The sequence below is a fragment of the Falco biarmicus genome, chromosome 4 (assembly GCF_023638135.1).
Source record: "Falco biarmicus isolate bFalBia1 chromosome 4, bFalBia1.pri, whole genome shotgun sequence".
NCBI lineage: Eukaryota > Metazoa > Chordata > Aves > Falconiformes > Falconidae > Falco > Falco biarmicus.
This window is the reverse complement of record NC_079291.1, coordinates 32,611,128-32,632,285: the sequence shown is the minus strand read 5'-3', so window position 1 is coordinate 32,632,285 and position 21,158 is coordinate 32,611,128. Positions and strand designations below refer to the sequence as shown.

Genomic DNA, 21,158 nt, shown 5'->3' with positions numbered 1-21,158 from the left:
TCAATCTTTAAAATGTTTAAGTATGTCTCATTACATCAGAAACCATTTCCAATTAATATCCTCAAACTCACTTCATGCAATATAAAGAGTCTACACCCTCTCTCTCTCAAAATACTTATGGAAAACTCTTACTGGTATCTGGACGTTTGAAAGCTTGCTGTGTTTCCACCAACACCATTCATTAGGAATCATAAAAGAAACCTTCACTTGGGCCAGTCAGTAAGGGTTGCATCTGATGCCACTCCTTCCCTGAATCCATGCAAATACACCCGATTTTCATTCTCTATTCCACAGACATAAAAACACTGAAACAATCTTGGCAATGCTCACGAAACACAGAAAGTGAATTCAAAAAAACAGCTACCATGGTCTACTGACAATTTCCAGAAATGTCAGCCGCACCAAAATGCACAGTGCTAATTAATGCTGAGAACGTGCTGATTGCTACAATAAATGTCTGTTGGGTTTTGTGCAAAATCCCAGACACTGATATGTTTAACACTGTGCAGCATTCATACAAAAGTGGTAAATAATGGGATTTCTAGGGGAGATTAATTTGTGCTAGTGGTAGCATAACTCCTTACATTAATTCTTGCTTCACTGAGATTTAATATCCAATTTCATACAATTATTTTAATTGTGATCATTTGGGAAAGCTTTTACCAAATAATATGATTTTTTTTAGGGTTTCTGGATTTGTTTCTCTTATCTAATTCTTCCACTATTTTAGCTACTCCATATACTTTTTTCTGCGTTGCTAGACAGAAATAGACACAAAATGAAAGTAGTAATCCATAAACAGCACCCAAGTCAATGTTACTGCTGTCTCCAACCATAGGCTCTGCCAGCCCATTGCTGCCTCTGTGGCTCCACCTGAAACAACCAGATCTTCAACTTCTTTCAGTTTGAATTTAAACATATATTTACCCACCTAAAGAACCCACCACTTTTTTTCAGCTTCACTAGTCTAAGAGAAACAGAGATTTTGACTGGACATACATCCAGAAAAGGGTCTCCCAGCCCAGTTACATGGAGAAGACCTGTTTGTGGACAGAAAACAGATCACAGAGAAATACAAGAAAAGTAAAAAACCGCATATATAATTAAGAAATTTGTCAAGGAAGGAAAGAACCTTCAATAAACAGAATAAATATAATGCATTGTCCTAAAGCCCAGAAGTTACTTTCCCAGCTACAATATATAGTTTAATGCATATTTTTTTATATACCATGTAAAATTTTACCTCAAAATATAGATTACTATTTGTCTTTCAGAATACTAGCCTTTATATTATGGGAATTGGGCTTTCTATTAAATCTAGAGTTACTATGTTAAAAGATACACACGTCTGACATCTGAACAACTGAGTGGATAAACATGATAAAAGACGACATTAAGTGGAGTTGGGAACTGTAAAGTTAAACCCTGGTCTAAAAGATTTATTAATATAACTGAATTAATCCAATGCTGGAGCAGCCAGCCTACAAAACAAAACCACCCATAGCTTTTGAGGTATTCTCTTAATCCAGCATCCATATAAAATGAGGGATTCAGCTGATCCAGTTAGCATAAACACTCCAGGGCACTTGCTGAAAAACAATGCAGACATACTCAGCTACCAGTACAACATGATCAGCTACCATTTTCCCCTTTTCTGCCAGTTTCAAAATGCTATCCTACAAGTCAACGATCAGCCCAGAGTATATTACTTGTTTATCTTAACTAAAGGCTTATAATATCACCCACACTTTTTTCTATTTTCCTATTTCAGATATCCCAAGGTAATGGCAAAAGAAAAGGGATTTCAGCAGCCAAATTTTTTTCTCAAAACATTTAAATATTTACTCTGGTTTTGTCAAATAAGCACAGATTACTAAAAAACATCTATAAATAAATTTTCTTAAAGCAACCATTTTCTGCATCTCTGCCAAATGTTTTGTTGCCAGGCTGCACTAAAAAATTTTTGCATTAGCCAAAGACTTAATACTTGCCTGGCACAATTTCTGTTGAATAAAAAAATCTGAAAGGATATTTTATAAATGAGGGCAAAGAGCAAGAGTGATGAACATACCTAATTGAAAATGAGTATTTCCTTATTCAAGTCATAGATAGACAAGCCCCATTTGACTACATAAAAGTCAGATTTAACTGAAAGACAGACAGTAAACATTGTAGTTGCTTAGATGCACATTACAGAATGCAATAGAAGTGATAAATTCTAACTCTAATTAATATGAATTTATTCAGGGCATATGTAACCAACACTTAACCACGTTCAGTCCTGGAGGATCGTTTATATTTTAAATCAATGAGGTAAGAGTAAAGCAGCTTTAGCACATTCTGCTGAAATAATTTTTATTCTTTTAAAAGCTGATTAAATGCAGCTTTTACTAATACTCCTTTTATCTTTCTGATTCTGCAATGGAAGACCTGAGATTCAAAAAGATGAATACTGAAAAATGCCTTTTACATTTACAGTTTTAAAATCTTGACCTCTCTCCCTCCTTAAGGATGTGTAGGTATCAGCTCAAGTTCACCACACCATAACTACAGCACCATTGTCCCTTGAAGAGGGGACTTGCCCTCTTTCATCATCACACATGAATTCCCCTCCTGATAATCAGGCTTCAAGTTAAAACATCTTTTCTCATTTAGTATTTTCCCTAGGTCTTCAAATCTAATCTTCTTCTTCAGATCATTTCTTCATAATCTCTTTAAAATAGGGAGTTTTCTATTTACTGACACAGGCTTATCTGCCTCCAGTCTCAAGTGGCGATTACTGCAAAAATTCTTTACTCTCGTTTTGAAAAAATAAAAATATAAAACAAACAGCAATTTTTCCACTATATGATGGAACAGCTTCAACAAACAAGCTGACACAACCTTTGAAAGGTAAGTGCTTTAATCAGCAGGCTGGTTAGGTAATTTTTCTTTCTCCCTCTTCCCTTGCGATCATTCCTGTCAGTGTGTATTTAGGCATATTTTGAAATGTCTCCTGGACTGCTGGTCCTAGCAAGGACTTCTGCCCTCCTCAGGCATTAATATGCGACATGCACACTCAGTCCTGTAAAAATAAAGACAGTCCTAGGGACATACATAGGGAGAATGAAATAAGGACATTTTATTCATTGATTTTATGTTCCTTTGCCACCAAAGGTGTTAGAAAAGGAATTTCAGATAAAGTGTTGGAAATGCTCCTCTCATCAGTTCTACTTGTGGCACCAAACTCTTTTTAAAATAGATTTGGGCCTTGGAATGGGTAAAAGTTTTAAAACCTGACGAGGACGCAACCGTACAGAGGTTGTTTGTTCTACTCCATGGGTAGCTGGAAACCAAGAGGTTAAAAGTCAGTGGGGCTGGGGGAGAACCAAGTTCACATCCAGCAGTAAAGAAGCATGATTTGGTTACAAGGTCCCACAATAACACCTTGAAGCAGCAAAAACAGTTTTTCATAGGCTCTTCAGGTGAAGCAGGAGGGCCTGGCACAGTCCTCTTCCCAAGACAACGGAACAAGGTAAAATCAGAGGTGATGCTGCCCGAACAAGCCAAGAAAGAGATTAAGGAGAGCTCTAGGGCTGCAAAGCTTGCCAACAGCCCTCTGGTCCCACTGGAAACCACTTGGCACAGATTCCACTCAGGGTCTCCACTACCCCAAGAGTACCTGTGATCTTTATGTTTCCTACGCCTGTATTATCACCTTTCCTCTGATTCTCCACTGCCTCAAATGTTGAGCAAGTTATCATCTAAGGACGAATTCTCACATACTGAGACATGATATAAGCACAAAATAAAGATAATTGTAGTCTTCAAGAAACAAAGGCTTTTCCCCATCAATTTTAAAAAGGCACTGCCTACAGAAAGTCTATTTCAAATCCTATCTTTGTTAAAAAGAAGGAGAAAACATTCAACAGCAATTGTTATAGAGAAACCAAGTCTTGGTATCACACAATTGTGGATAGGTCAAATAATTCAGTGGAGCTATGCTGATCCATACTATCTGAGATATGATCAATAGTCTTTAAAACAGATAATGATGGTAAAGGCACTACCTCACAGATATTTTCTTATGACTTTTTCTGTTCTACAGATATCAATCCAATGCTGCGTCTTCCACTTCAAGAGTGTAATGTGCATTACTTCAAACTGTCAGAAGAAGAAAATTTAGAGTGTGATCAAGCCTTGCTGATTTTGTGCAGCTCTTCAGTAATTATATTAGTAACTGTAGGCAGGCATTACACCCAACACTGACAGCACATCACAGATCACTGTGTTGGTTGATTTAACCAAAAAAAATGAAGCACAGGGTAGAAAGAGGTAAAGGAGAGTTCTGACATGGCAAGAAATGCCTATGCTTAGTCAGTTGTGTATAAAAATGGTGTGTATATATATATATATATATATATATATATAATGGCCTGCATCATGAAATGCCAGACCAAGAAAAATATGCATCATCTTCTTTTGGAATAGTGTATGGCAGTCTTTATTTAGGAACCAGCAGTCTTCACACTGTTCGCTACAAAACTTACAGAGACATCAAAATCTTAGCCTATGGTGAGCAGTATAAACAAGATTGTAAACTGTTCTTAAATATGAAAATTTGCCTTTAAAAATAAAAGAACTTTTGTTAAATGTTATTTTCCAGTTTAACACAAGCAGTTTTTACTACATTGTGGCACAGTTTTGTGGGGTTTTTTTGTGCATATATAGAAAAATTCAATAAGGCTTTGTAAAAGTTAAGGCAGAATATGAATGCAATTTAAAATGTTTCAGGAACTCACAGAAGTTCAATGTAGCATTGCAGAACCCAAACCAAACAATTCCTCATGACAAATGAAATTGGTAGACTCAGAGAAAGGCAATTACTGATGAACAAAAAAGGTCATTCAAAAATTCTTTCAACTTCAAAAGTCCAGTGCTTGGCAGTGTATGTCCACCTCATATCAGTGGAATCACCACCCCTTAATACCACAACTTCTGCTCTCCGAGTTGCTAAAATCTGCTGTTCTCTATCTCAAATCATCAAGCAGGCAGACACCATGACTCAGCTCTGGGAATCTAGCTGTTTCATCACCCTGCAGTAAAGAGCCAGGTATCCTGCACAGACGGAGACTTTGGTTTAGTTTATGTTGAAGAAACCAGATGGCTTTCCCAGTGACCAAACAAAATGAACCAGCTGTGTATTCATAGCTGAAAAAAAATGCATACACAGGGTGTGCACGGTATGGAATGAGAACATTTGCTAAGAAACCTTATTTAAAGAATAGTAACTATGATGAACTATGTTCACCTAAATACCATTCAAAACACTGAAGGTCCCTCAAACACACCATAAGTGCAGCATAAATATGCAACAGCAAATACTCATTCTCACAAGAGATCAAAAAAGTTACAAAAGCCAAGACTTCAAAGCAGTTTCAGTTGGAGAAGTAGGAATGACTTAGTGATGGCATCCGTATCACAAGATGGTGGAGATTAGAAGGGACCTCTGGAGACCACTTAGTTCAATCTCCCTGCCCCAAGCAGGTTATTCACAACATTAGCCATGCTGAATCAAAAATAATTAAACCCCAAAATGATGAACCCGAGTATTACAAACACCTCGGATTTTTATGGTAGTGGATAGGAGGATGGTAATATACAGGAAAAGTCATGACCCCTGAGAAGTTTTCATAGGTTGGAAGTAAACAGTTGGAATTTGAATTAAAAGAATGCTCCGGCCCCACCTCCCAAAACAACAAAATTCTAAACTCCACAAAATACCAACCCCTAACAAAACAAAACACAAAACAAACAAAAAAAGGAAACTGTACTAGATACCTCTATTGTTACCTTATAGGAGAAAGAATGCCTCAACTCAGACCTCATAACCCCTGCAGATTATTGTCAAGGGCACCCTTAAGAAAACACATTGCAGTAAACCAGTGTAGGAGATGTGGTGTAGCATACATCAAGACATTATTTCAAAAATCTTTAGAAATAAAACCCAGACACATGCAATTCATGAATAGCACTTACAAAAGCTGATGCCAGACTAAATTCAATACAAAAATAGCATGTTTCTCAAAAAATGGACATAACAGGTCCCAAAAGGCATATGAACAAGCTGGTTTTCTAGACAATCCTAGCCATGCATTCCCCTGACCCATTTCCCTCACAGAAGGAAAAGCAAAATACCATCTGAGCTGGGTGAGCTCACCACTTAGTTGTTCAGTTGTATTATTCCCTCTGGTACTTTAGCTGAACTTTATACTCCTTGTACTAGATATTCCTTCAGATCACTGACCAGTGATTCTCCTAGTTCACTTTCTAGAACCTACCACAAAAAGCAGGGGAGAAACAGCAACACCACTCAATAAACTACTAAAATAAAGGGTGTGAAGATTTCATTAGAAGCCAAACACAGATACACTGCCTTACTCACTGCATCTTGCCGTTCACTGTTTGAAAAGAGCCACTCTGACTTGTTTTTCGTCATGTCATCATCAAATCACTGATGTTATTACATTAAAAACTGTACAGTGAATATGCTTATCCTATTCCTTATTGCAGGCAAAACAGAGGAGACAGGTCACAGAAAAAAAGCTGAAGGGAAGAACTAGCTTTTCATCAAGCAACACAATTAGGTCATACCTGTTCTAAACACAAGTTTCTTAAGAGCTGTCTTTTCCAGAAAGGGAGAAAAGGGGGACAAAACAAAAGCCAACCCAGTTTCCTTCTTGCTGGTCTAACTGACATGACTTCAGAGCACGTGCACTATATGCTAAGTAAGCGGAGTTCAGTCCATATCGAATTGACAGTGCATGTCATAACTATTAATTGAGTTGTTAATACTCTCAACCTATGTTACTATTTTAACATTTTAAAACACAGCCTATTAAATTGTTAAATGGAGACATAATAAAATACTGGAAAGTTTATTCTACTGATTCCCAGCAAATTTGGGTAAATGTAAAAGGTTGTATGAAATGCTATATTATTTCTGTGCTTTTACATAAACCTGTACATGCATTTTATCTCTTTTTAAGTGTGTGTTGAACATTTGCAAACCAGTAATGGAACTGAAAACAATGTTTTGAATTTGTCAATGGTTCAAAAGAAAAAAAAATAAATAAAGGTCACTGTCACTGTGTGACCCATCTTTCAGTTGGAAGTGAAAGTTGCAAAGGATTTTCCTTTCTTCAGATTTCTCTTTCTAGTGCTATTGGAAAGCTTGTCTTCTTGTTTAAATGAATTTCCTTTTAATCTCCTCCCTGAGCTGCCGGATAGATGGAGCCTCTTAAAAAATTCAGGATATCACTGTAATTGTAAATTGATCTGCTTCTGTGGCAGAAGGCTGGGGCCCTCCATCCAGGAAAGAGACTGTCTTGTCCAAGTTGTTTTTCAGACAAATGATTAATTTGTATTCTCTCTTACTACTATGTTATTCTTTAATGGAAAAGCAGGTTTTATACAAAAACTACTACTTTTTGCAGTGTTTTATTCTGGCAACATACAGGGAAGAAAGCCAACTGCCAAAGCCAACATGAAATATTTACTGGCTTGAAATTTTTAAATTTCCTAAAGGAGACGTTGACTCTACTTAAATGCAAACTAAAACTGTATTAAACAACTAAAATGCACATATTCATCACTACTAAAGTTCTGAATTAATGTAATATATTAATAGACACAGGAAAATTCCCCACTGATGTTTAATGCAAAGTAAAGGTTGAAACACTGTTATGACTATGCAATCTTTAAAACAGACATGTAACTCAATAGTATCAAAGTAGAGGAAATTATCTATCTAGTGTGGTGGTGAAACCACATAGCCTATTTGCCTTTGGCTATTCGGTTATGAGATCTGGCATCACTTGGATTATTTCACCTAATCCATCATTAGCTTTCACACGTCCTATATACCGTGCAACAAACCTAAATTTAACAAACCCAACTCCCCATCAATTACCACACTGAATATATTACATGTCAGCACAGAGCACAAAGATTAGACATGAATTACATCTTTCTTTGTAAAAAGTCAATATTTTTAGAGGACTGCTAACGTTGCTGACTCCAATTGTAACAAATGTTCCTTCCCATTGTGGACAGGCACTAATGTCCTGACCTTTGCTATTTACATCCAACACAGAGCTACTAAACAAAATCAAAAATCTCACAAGACACAGAAAATACATAAGAGATCACAGTAACAGTGCCACAGAGTCACAAACATGGATTTTTTAAATTGCCGTATTTGCTTGGCTGGTGGAATCCTGGAAAATGACCCAATTTTTTTTTTCCCCTATAAAACCTGCAAGTAAACATTAGTAGTTTAGATTTAACTTTCCCCACGTACACAAAAAGGTTATTACTTACAACAAAAAATAAATAGGCTGCTGTCGTATTAACATAGCATCTTTACTTACCGGTCTTCCACAAATACACCGATGAAGTTTGAAATTCACTTTGTGCGCGAGCGTCCCAGATTCCCAGCAGCAGAAGCACAAGAACTCCCACGCACCGGGCTGGCACGCCAGAAACCCCTGGACCACGGCAGAAAGCAGCGCTCCTCTCGCTCAACCCCATGCCTCCAGCAGCCTGCTGCCACCTCCAAAACCCGCAGCACGACCACAAAACCTTCTTCAAATAGTATTTCCCTTTTCAGAATTTCTTTACAGGGAGAAGGGGACTAGAAACCTCTCTGCTGCTATCATGCATGGCAGTTGAGAAGGAAAAACTGTTTAACACCAGGGAACAATAGAGTCCTCGCTTGCTCTTGCTGCTGCAGCGGCGGCGGCTACTGCTGCTAGTATGGTTGCTGCTCCACGCTCTTCCATTCAGCTGTTAGTAGCAGTTTTCCATCAGCTAAAAGCGAGACAGCTGTCCGCAGGGGGCTCCAGCTGACTGAGCAGGTTATCTTGCTCTGGGAGGCAGCAGCAGTCATTTACACCAGCTGGAGAGAGTGAGAGACAGAGAGAAACAGAGATGAGGAGTAGCACAAATAGCCCATGCTGTAATCTCAGCACCGAGACTGACTGCAAAAGGCTGGCTTCCCAGATACTCTCTCCCTGGAATATCCGAAATGATATATACTAAGAAGAAATCATCATCATCACACATGCTTCAGAAATGCAAGTCATACAAACAGAGCAATATAAATTACTTAAAAGAGCATCAGACATTTGTCCTGATAATAAGATGTACACTGCATTAACCATTTACAAACAACCAAAAAGAAGTGATTACACATGCATTAAATAGACAATCAGGATCTTATGAAGGGAAATGGAAGAAAATGAAAAAAAAAAAAAAAAAAGGTAAAAGAACCCACACACACTAACTTGCCTTGTATATTTATCAAATCTGTTTCAGTAATAAGATATAGCTATCTGCTGTGAGGACAGATGAATATATGTATATGATAGCGTGTGTGTATGTGTAAGCACACCACCTCCATGCTAGATTAAGTGTGCATGTAATATATAATGCAAGATAACATCCTTTCCTATCCAGCAAGTGTGTACACATATATATATGCATAAATGTCAACTGTGTAATTTAAAATAATTCGAGGATCAAGTTATCAATCATTTTTAAAACATACACTGAATTTTACATATGAAAGTATTCAGGACACATTAGGCTGTCATGATGATAAAAAAAACAGTGGAGACAAAGCTTTTTAAACAGGGACCTTTATCTCTCCCACCCACTACCCAGTGAACAGATGCAGTAACAAGCCTAAAGATCAGGTTTCGGACACCTATAAACTGGGAAGCAAAAGAGGAATTTTCAAGAAAACTGCTATCATATTCAAAAAGTTTCATTAAAAATGCAAACAGCTACAAAAATTACACAGTAAGAATACAGGACCCATAGTTTGAAAATGATGGAGCTATTGTTGTTTAAAGAAACCTTCAGTCAACCTCTCTTGGGACGCCTGTCATTTTGCACAACCTTCCTAGACTCAGCCTTTTCACATGCATTAGATTAAAATCAGCCTTGATCAAATAATTCCCAAGTCCTTGCCTGTTTAAATATTCTGACATCAGAGCAAATTAGCAATGTTGAAGGTTGCAAATTCGTCTTTGTTTACTTTCCACTCTGTTACGCCTCTAAGAGGGAATTAAAGGCTCAGGGAGCTCTAGCACGGTGAGGCTGTGATTAAGAGAGATAAGCAAGTGTGGATTACTGTTCCTCAGCTGTTGAAAAACAGGCAACAATCAGGAGATTATAGGTTGATAAGGGATACATAGAAAGCCATGATCTTAACAAATTTATAGCATCCTGATGCAGAACTAAGCACTTCTGGAAATACATTTTATTCACTTCTGCTACATCATGCTGTATTCACTTTAGAATGCATGGAAACCCCTTCAAGCCTTTGCTTTGTTGAACTGGACAGAATATTATTTTAAATAAAAATGGTCACTGAGTTTATAGAATTATACTAATTTAACAAGTAAATTTGGGGTTGTTAGTCACATGCACCTTATTTTACATTCTATGGAGTAGAACTTCAGAACGTTTGACCTAACAAAAATAATGCCAGCTCTGTAATTTATGAAAAATAAGATTAAGAATTCAAGAGCTCAAAAAAATCTTACGATCATTAGGAAATCTGTGGCAATAGCTTTACTGACTTGCATATATTTTATTTTAACTATGCAAGTTATACATTCCTTTGAAAAATTAAGAGTAAAGATATTGGCTTTTCAGCTGAAGCTATGCATCAGGGGAAAAGTCAAATTTATAGGGAGACTGAGGGAAAAGGCATCCTTTTCAGTGTTATTAAATACAATGGATTCTACCTAGAATTTTTATGAATGTATAAAGAAAGCCTCAGAAAATATTTTGTACGTGACTTAGATCATCCAGAAACACCATCAGGGAACAGATCATCCATGTAGTTGGCACAATGAATCAAAGTGGTTTTTGACAGCAGAACAAAGCAGTATCATGGGAGAGGATGAGCACACATACACAAACACTCAAGTATTTTCTTGTATTTATGCAACGATAGGACCACATACTTTTAAAACCACTAAAATAGAGATTAAAATAAAATAATTTCACACTACTTTTTACAGTTGAACCATTTTTCTGTCAAAAATCAATGAATCACAAAAGAATAATTTCACCTTTTTTTTCTTTTGGTAAGAAGCCATGATGCTTCTAAAACTGTTCAGAAATACAACACAGAGAGAGAATGGAGGGAATATTTATAATGCAAATATATTTATGTGTCTGGAAAAAAAATAAGGATTCCTGAAGAGCTGTTTCTGGCAAACACCAGATCACTTCTGCAGTACACAGACACATCTTCTATTAACCAGGGCAAGGACAGACCAGTGAAACCACAGGCCAAAGAGTAGGCTGATGCTTGCAGACAGACAGCCCCACACCAATCTAACTGCAGGAGTTAGACTTTCGATGCAAGAGGCAATGTATCCTGACTGCAGGCTTCAGCTGCTATCATTGTGCCTTACTCAGAGAGCTGCTGGCAGCCTCTCCCACCCCAGCGCATCCAACACTCTCCATTTGCTACAGTGAATGCAGGACCTCCCTCCCAGTTACTAGTGTGACCACTCCTTCCAGCCCAGGCTGCCAACCCATCTTCTAAGGCATACCTAGCGATCAAGATTGATCAGTCATTCTTGGCTTAGACATTCCCAAGGAAACGGTGAAGTACTACTGAGAAGAAACCCCTAGACAAAGCGCAGAAACAAACTACAATCAGCATTAGTATCCGTATCACTAACATAATAGTGTCAGTGCTGTAGCTTGGAGCACTAACGTGTGAGTCTCATTAGATTTTATTCAGATACAATTATTTATTTGAGGCACGCAGCTCTGTGGAGTCTGTAAACTGCTCACACAAGTGATTGACAAGTTAGCATCTTTTTGTTTTCCAGGGAAAAGTATGACTAACCTTTATGAAAATGAGGTAGAATTAGCCATGAAATACTGGAATTACTTTATTCATGTTTCCCAGCACTAAACAGTTAGAAGATGACAAAACAAGCACGCAATACCTTTTATTTACTGGAAAGAGAAATGTGAACAAGATACAAATTTCTTAGCTGCTGGTCATGAAAAGCTGCCTGCCAAACAGAATCATCCTGCTGATATTCCTCTGCCAACAGGCAGTCCCATGCTAGCATCCTTCTCTGTTTAGGAAATGCCACCAATTTTCTTCAGGATCATATTATCCTTCAGGATGATACTATCTTCCATCCTGAAAATGTTGCATTTCTACATATAGTAAAGTCAAAGAGCGTGCAGAGAATACAACACATGCACAGCACATCTGTTTCTAGAATCAACAATACTTAATGAAGAAGTTTGTCCAGCATCACTTTTGTCCACTTTCAATTTCACAGACTCTGGCTAGGCCAGAAATCTTTAGAGAAGTTTCAGGCCACTCTTTTAGATCTATAGAAGAAGTTTTACAAACTCTACAGCTGTACCCCACTAAACCATCTATGCTGCATGAGTACTAGAATACCACAAAAATCACCCAAATTCTAAAAAATGAAAAATGTACGATCCTCATCTGAACTCTGCTCATTTTGATTCATCTCCAAGACTTTTTCCCTTCACTTAGGTAGGAAAATGACAAATGCTGCCAAAGACAAATGAGTCAACTATCTCCCTGAGAAGAGCTCTAGAGTTATAATTTTATTACAGCCAATACCCACTGGATAATACAGTACCACACATTTCTGAAAAACACTCTGGATTTGTAACATACTAAGCTGGTGCAGTCACCATTTTGGGATACTGCCTGTATGGGTTGTGGTGCTACGGCTGCACACCCGTGACTGTTCGAAAAGTTATGAAGGTGTTGTATGTTCACTTAAACATACATTTGTTTTGCAAAATCCATGATCTTAACAACTCACATAACTCAAAAAAAGCTGGTTTTTTTCTTCATTCACCAACATAAACTCATGGGCCACAAAAGGTTCTAGCTCTACATTTCGTGAAAGCCTGACTTTCCTGCAGATATTTTACTACAGATGCAGGTATATCATAAGGATTCTCTTGAGATGAGACCTGCATGAATTGTACCAGATTTTGAGAAATTCAGGATGGAATAAGCTGTGTAGGGCTCCCACACTCAGTAACGGTCTGTTATTTTTCTCTATATCAATACTGGTGAGCCTAGTCAGGGAAGTCACAAGAAATATCCTAAATGTGAACATTGTGGGGAAAAAATAGAATCATGTGTTGCAATATACTCCATCTCTTGAAATCTGGTAGTTCCATTCCTTAAGTCCAAAATTAAATGTGCCATGCAAAACATGCAGCTGAAAAGTTATTCTTTAGGGAAACTAAACATATGGCCTCTAGGTGTCACACTCGACCATGTCTTGCTATGCTATTTATGGATTTCTCTTACTCTTTCATAGCAGGTAAGAAACCTTGATTTCATCCTTTCAAGGAGTGATATTATGCCATATTCTCTTTTCAAAGTTGTAATTATAAAAAAAAAAAAACCACACACAAAAACAAACAAAAAACCCCAGCAAATTTCTGCCTCTTTCATACAATTAGTACAGTTATTTTCGCTTTTACCGGAGTAACTGAGCAAACTCTAGAAGTGTCACAACTCCTGTTTGTTAAATTTGTATCATTTGGGGGGAAAATAGATTTGGAGGACAAATCAGGAACTTCAAGAGTTATTTATGTGAGTTGTGCAGAGCTAAGAAAGCATTACACATACAAAATCACTAGAATATGTTAATAACATACAGTTAAACTCTTCACTGTTTCTCAATTACTTCAAAAATCTTTGCAGCAAGAAAAAGTTATTTTCAAAAAATGAATGAAGATTCTACTTGTATGAATGTACAAGCAGCAAACACCTGGATCTCATCTAGTTCTGACTTTACAAAAGCTTTGTTTTTATTGTGGTAAGTTAGGAATTCGTGGACAGATGTATCATCTGTTTGTTTGATCAGTGAGTGTGTGTTTGGTTGTTTTCTTTTTTAATCTAGGCTAAACCTAGAAGTTTTCCTAGCCATTCTTTCATTGGTAAAGGGTGGCTCTTTTCAGTTGCAAAAAAAGGTATTTTTTTTTTTAAATCTCTACTGCTGTATTTCAGTAGTTCTCTCAGTTTGCTTTAACACCCGGCTACTGCATTTTTTTTAGATCCCTTTGGCAGGCAACAATCAATACTCTCAGCATGGAACATTCACGGAAACTATTCTTTGTAGGAAGAACATGGTAAAGGTGTGACCAGGAAGTACATCAAACTGCCTGCTGGAAGGTAAAGCTAAAGGAATTCAAGTAAGATGTCAATGAATTTATCAAGGAGGTCACCTAGCCTCAACCGAGATCAAACTACCCAGTGAAAGAGTGTATTTACCATCTTTGCCTGTCTTCAAGAAAAATGTTAGTTTTGACTTGGAGACACATTTTAACCAAGGAAAGGCTACTGGGCTAAATAGATCAATACCTTTGTGAAACGTAATGGCCCAAGAACTGCAGAAGGTCAGATCAAATCAGCTAAATCTACCTTCTGGCTTCAGGCTCTCTCAAGGAACATTGTCCTTTCTGCACAGATTACACTGACTGGCTTCAAAGCTGACTGCATGAAGCAGAACCTTTCCAAAGATCAGCACTGGCTGCAAGTGTCCATGATAGTTCCCTATCAGGAATTCTCATCCCTATTGAGAATTCAAGCTCTTAACATTTCCTTATCTATTTAGAGATCTGTTTAGTAGCCTCTGGTGGAACTTGCTGTATAGCAGGAAAAAACAGTATGCGTTTTTCATTGGAAAGCCAACAGTGTTAATACACCAGCTTGCTCAGATATGTTCAGTATGTTCACATATTCAGAAGCTGATGGAGTAAGTCCTTCTATTTGAAATTTCTGTTGCAGAGACTATACGCACAGGATAATTCTAATCACACACAAAATTCACAAGCAAAATACTAATTAGGGTTAGGGTTTGTAGCGAGGTCTGCATCTACCCTGACTCTCTCAATTACACTTCTCATTTTCTTAAAACTGCAAAATTTGCAGGTTCATAATAACTTCACAGATAAAGACAAAAAAAAGAAAGAGAAAAACACACAAAACCTATGTCCATTGTGGTCCCTGTCATTTCAATGAAGAAGAGAGACAATCATTACTTTTCTGTGTTAATAAAAAAGGGGAAAAAAAATGTGTGTGAGGAAAGTGGTGAACTTTTCACTGAAAAGCTTTTGGTAATGTCTGTTTTGGGGAAGAAACTTCAACTTTTCTTGTGTTTGGAGCAATCAATGTGCTCTTATCATAATCTCCAAGAAGAAGTCTGCACACAATTAGAACCTTTTCTGGAATTGTGCTGCCAGTATGCACTTGCTTACGGAGTGCTGAGGGGGGAAAAAAACTAAGATTGGGTACAAAAGTGAGACTGGAACATAAATCTGGTCTCTAAGTCACTAGACTAGAAAGCCTGGGAAAGATTAAGTGATAGGAAAAGCTAAGACAACAGACTGAAATCAGGAAAAGAAACCTAAGTGGAGGGAAAAAAAATACTGTGAGGAAGTAGTGACAAACAGAATTGGTGTGGGTGTGCTATTTACCGTTTACTCTTCTAACACATTTGGCATGGATCTACCTATGTGATTAAGACTGCACAAAGAACGGAGCTTTTTTAATCTAACTTTAGTTATCTGACTTTCAGGAAGTCCAATACAAACTTCACTAATGGAGAAAACCAACCCAGGTGATCAGGTGCCCGTAGAACCAGTTTTCTATCACCAAGCCCATTATACTAGATTTTCTGACAGGAAACCAAAAGGAATCCAGACAAGATGCTCACTGCAGAAAAACAGCAGTTAAAACTGATAGTTTTAAATGCAAATAAGTAGAATAATTTACAGGACCTGAAAAGCGGGCAGGTAGGTTTCAAAGACACAATGAAGGGGTAAGTACTGAAATCCCTGGCAAGGGAAACAGAAAGAGAATGGAATAAATAAAGAAAATCAGTGCCCATTATTGCCTTTGAAAATCCTCTCCAGGGAGAGCTTAGTAATTTGCACAAACCAAATCACCTTAAACAAAAGCCACCTTCAGTCAATTTTAAACCTTCTCCTTATTAAAATCCTATTGATTGATCATTCTTCATCTAAATGTCTGACAAGCCAATTTCCATTCTCAAGAAGGAAATGTTGGTCTTCTTTTTCAAGCCATAAATCACTCGTTCTGTTATCAATTCTCAAATTAGTTAAGTAATACAAATTAATAAGAAAATTAAACAAGGCTGCTTTTAGTGAGTTGTTGTTTCAAATGTGTTTTTTTTAACTTAACCAATACATTTAATGGTTTCCAGAAACCAATAGGCTCAGTAGTTGTGACAAACACAATAAAGCTGAAAACAGCTTTTAATGATTTGTTAAGAGTTCTAGCCTACCTGGCCAAAAGTACAGCTGTGTGTTTTGTGCTGACTTCAACAGATGAATAAAGAAGAAGAGTATAACTTCAGGAAACAGATTAATGGATCTCACACCATCCTGATATGAGGTAAGATAAAGTGAGATTTAAACTATATTAAATTAATGATCAAGGTTCAACTGTGATTTGCTAACTAACCAAGCCCTAAGACAGCACTATATTATATCATTAATACTCATATCTTGCAGAATTTTAGGTTGTAATAAAAGGTACAGCACAGAAAAGAATATCTGAAAATAAATCCTTCACCGTCTAATTTTATATGAAAGATTCACAAGCGTGTTCCATCTGTTATACTTTCATTATACGGTACCTGCTTTAACTGGGGAGTGGAAGGGAAATGTGTTCCTACTGACCAATCTTCCTGTTGAAAATTATAGGTCACTGTCATTGAAGTCAACTCTGTAGCAAACCACAATGTAAAACCTAAATCTAAATAAGGCAGGCAACAAAATTAATTAATTCTAATCTCATATTAATGGAAACATGATATCATTTCAAACCACAAGGACAATTAGTTCCATGCTGATTTGTATTAACAAACCTCCCATTTTCTTAAGTGCTGACTTTTCTTCCTCTGCTGTTGCGGCACCATCCAGTCCTCTACTCCTGTACCAATATTTCTGTGGCAAAAAGCAAATAACCAAATCTATGCACTGAGATAAATGACATCACAACCACATATAATTGGATTTTCTGCAAACAGATCACAATGCACTTCACATATTCTGTGTGCTGCTGAAAAATCTTCTCTAAATTATCAGCATTAGCATTAAAATTAGAGCTTCACTAGGGGGATCAAACCAAGCTTAAGGTGATGTGACACTTTCAGGACAGGAAAAAAATTCATTAAATTGGCACTATTGTTCTTCCCTATGGTGACAAAAGACATTACTGCCAGTTTTCTCCAATCACTATTATATTAGTGTATCTGAAAATGAGAGAAAAAGCTTTCCAATTAACTGCTAGTGGCAGCTCTGTTACTTCCACAGGTTTTTCCCATGAGACTTAAAACTAACCTTGGTCTAAATAACTGACAACTGCATCTATATACTCTCTGTAGAATATATGACAACTTACTTTGATATACTGTTCGCTGAAGGAAGAATAGTATGGAGGAGTTCAAAAGCAAAAGGAGTTTTCTCAGTGACTGCACTATTACTGAAATAGTGTGGAAGCTTGCAGAGCAGTGGTCTCTACATCAACATTGAGCTCAGTTGTTACCATCCAGCTAGATGAATGGAGTCTGACTTCCCTGGGACAGGGAAATTCAATCTACACCCATTAAGTGGGGTGGGCAGCCTTGAAAAAAAAAAAAAAAAAAAAAAAAAAAAAAAAAAAAAAAAAACATGACTTTGAAACCACAATAGAAATGTTTGAATGGCACTGAGTTCAGGTAAAATAACAACCTGGATTCAGGTAAAGAGACAAATGTTCTACGTTCTACCGGGGGCGGGGGGAAGGTAGGTCATGCATAAAGCAGAAGTAAAATTTTACATAAGAACTTGTTTCCTACATATAACAATAGGATAAAGAAAAAATTCTTGATTCTTTCATCTTAATGCTTTTTCAATATACATATTGACTTTATCACTTTTACAAACAAAATATCAACACGATTTACTCAAATTCTCTTAGCACCTCTATATAAGTACAGATACAATACACCTATCTTTGTCTGGCTGTTGTTTTGGCACCAAAGCAAAAGCTTATCCTTCTGAGATACTCCTCATAGTGAAAGGAAAACGGCAATTTTTGTAATATGTGGCTAAAATACCCTCACCAGTAGGCCAAACTCCACCCATTGCCTGCAGATACTTCTACATATGCTCCAACGTTAATGTCTCCATCGCACATATTGACGCTAGGAGATATTTTCAATGTTTCCAAAAGTTGTTTTTATATCAACTACAAAACCAATTAATTCAGAATTTTACAGAAAGATGAAGAAAAAAATATATTCTGCCTCCTCTCAAAACTACTAGAAAATGATCAAAACCAACTTGCTTTGGAGACCTTGGAGGATAATTGCACATTAAACTCCAGATCATTTCAGTTCTTCCTTCTTCCTACAGATATACAGTCTTAATTATAACATATGTAGGAGTTTGCCCATATCTTATTTAGTACATGCACTTATCTAAAGGAAAAATATTAATGTTATATGGTCTTTGAATACATCTTAAATACTGAAACTTGCTAAATAGCAGGGTACACTGCACCTCACTCAGGCTCGAGTACAATTCAATAAATTATTCTCCTATAAAGTTACAGGGTTGACATAGCAAAGTACTACACTGTAGGATTCAGAGAACTCCATTAGGTCAAACCCTTAAAATGAGCATATGCCTACACCAAACCCCCTCTCTCTGCCCATAACCGGCTGACTGGCAGCCAACAAAATGCTTGCTTGCTTGCCAATATTGTGAATCAGGATATTTTAAAATAATAATAATAATTATAATAAAACTTAACTATATTGAGGTATTTGACTACAATGATTTTTAATTAAAAAATGTCTTGTTTTGGGTATAGGCAGTTAGGCAGGGTTTCTTCTAAGCTCCCAAGATTTAATTTTCACTTCTGAAAGGACTGGTGAAGTACACTGACGGTTCCTAGCCTCTGTTAAGAGTCAAGACTTCTGACTTCATGTCCTAGGTTTCCTAGGTGTATACAGAGTTTTGACAAAGGGAAGAACAACGTATCTTGCATCTTTAGAGGAAAGGAGGAAAACAAATCTTCCTATTTCTCTTACATATATGCAAAAGAAAAATTGCTATTGTCTTCGGTCAGGACAGAACTTATTTTCACCAAGCATTAGGAAAGTTTAAAGAAAGTTTTAATCTGTTACAGAAAAGATTTCTGGTAGTGTTATCTTTGTAAGAAATTCTACAAAAGAAAAATAATTAAAATATGAATAGGGGAATGTCATTTTCATTGCATTCACATCTTCAGAACATAAATCAGAAACCCAGTGTCTTTTTTTTCCTCATTTGAAAAAAAAAGTGCAAGAACTTTCTCTTCTGTGTTTCATACTCTCTTTCACATTATGTTAACCTGCAAATTCAAGTAGTGATCTTCAGATGATACCATAATGAAATAATCTCAAATGAGGGTTTTTTTGGCTTCATATAATGGAATACAGAAGACTGTATTCATTTGATTTCAGAATGGATCATTAGCCACTGTATTCTTAAACCATTAGAAGAAAGAATTTGAAATCAAACAATAAATAAACCTAATGCATACCTCTAAGCACAAAGTAATTAAAATAGACAGTAAACATTTGCTTTATTGCTTGTTTTCCCCCTTAAATTATGATTTTTGCAACAGTTCTTTAAATGGCTTTCACTTTAACTGCACTGCAAAAATGAGATCATATTTGTCGTATGCTCTTCATTAACTCAACTGATGGCATTTTAATTCCTACAACACACAAAATCTGATGTTCATTTTGCAATTTGACATAGCTAGTGTATGTTGAGAATAATTAGCTTCACTATGGCAGAACAAATGATTTCTTTGCAAAGAACACAAATGCTTTTTAACAAAGAGTATTTGTAAATTTTCAAGGTATTTCTTGTCTTACAGAAAAGCAACTATTTCATGTTTAATTAACTTTTCTCTACCCTTATTTCCCTAATGAACTAATAAACCATGTTCTATCTGATGGTAAATACTTTCAACAGATCTAAAAGAGGATGAGAAAGGACACTTGGCACAAGTGTGATGTCTGCTATACTGAAACACTTGGGCATTATTATAAGCAGTAAATGCAGCTTAAAAGACTAAGGGTTAACCAGAAAGGCAATAGCATGGAATTTCATTAAAAATTATTAAAGTAATTATTTTCTGCCTAAGACTTCCCATAAAAGGACAAACACCCCACCTACAGTTTGGTAAACATATCTCAACATATGTAGGTATCGTATAAACGAAGCCCAACAGTTACACTCTCACACAAAATTATTCTACTCATTTATTTTTAGAATTACAACATAGTGTCCATAACATGACCTCTGAAAATGTGCAATTACGTTAAAATATTATGAACATCAATACAGGCCATGGATTAACAAGTGACAGGAGAAGAACACCTGAAACATTTGTAAAAGTGCACCTTGATACCATCGTGGGCTGATCAGACCGGCAGTCTGTGGCTGCCTGGCTAACACACACGTACACACAGTGGGGGAACACTGGTTGCACAGAGGTCCGACACCTTGCAGAGTGCCCGAGATGGCAGCGGTGTGGGCTGTCACCAGTCTGTTGCCCAAAGCCCGACACTGTGACTGGTCAGAGCGAGTGCTGCATTCTGCCCCTGCCCTGGCTCAGCTGTGCCAAACCACTGCAGTGCTCGCCGGGGCACATGTCAGTTAACTTTCAAGATGTTTATGTGTTTTGTGTGTGTCTGCATGTGCGAGGAGCTCTCCCTGACACAGCCCGTCCTTCCTTGCTCGGTTCACTAATAAACTGAGTGCAGCAGCACCACATTGCCTAATGTTCAACTCCCCCCTCCCCATCACAACACAGGCAGAAACGCTGGCATTTTATGTTCACATCATAAAAATAACATTTAGACCTTACTGTATTCCCTAAAAGCCTAAAGAAAAAGAACCAATCTTGCAGTCAAAGAACAGCCAGTAGAATAGATCTCTCTTATTCCTTACCCCCCAATGATATTTAAGGTGGTTTTGCAAAAGTAGTATTATAAATCTTTTAC

At 37.0% G+C, this 21,158-nt stretch overlaps 2 protein-coding genes across 2 annotated transcripts in view; both read right to left on the bottom strand.

The window, feature by feature from the left end:
• THSD7A (thrombospondin type 1 domain containing 7A) overlaps positions 1-8,646 on the bottom strand; it is a 206,866-nt gene extending 198,220 nt beyond the window's left edge. Inside the window, exon 1 of the mRNA XM_056335125.1 lies at positions 8,412-8,646. Coding sequence (XP_056191100.1) covers positions 8,412-8,571 — 160 coding nt within the window. The 5' untranslated portion in view covers positions 8,572-8,646. The remainder of the gene's footprint in view (positions 1-8,411) is intronic.
• The window catches only part of LOC130147211 (translation initiation factor IF-2-like), an 82,735-nt gene continuing 70,145 nt past the window's right edge, over positions 8,569-21,158 (bottom strand). The window contains exon 4 of the mRNA XM_056334035.1: positions 8,569-8,938. Within this exon, the coding sequence (XP_056190010.1) occupies positions 8,930-8,938 (9 nt within the window). The 3' untranslated portion in view covers positions 8,569-8,929. The remainder of the gene's footprint in view (positions 8,939-21,158) is intronic.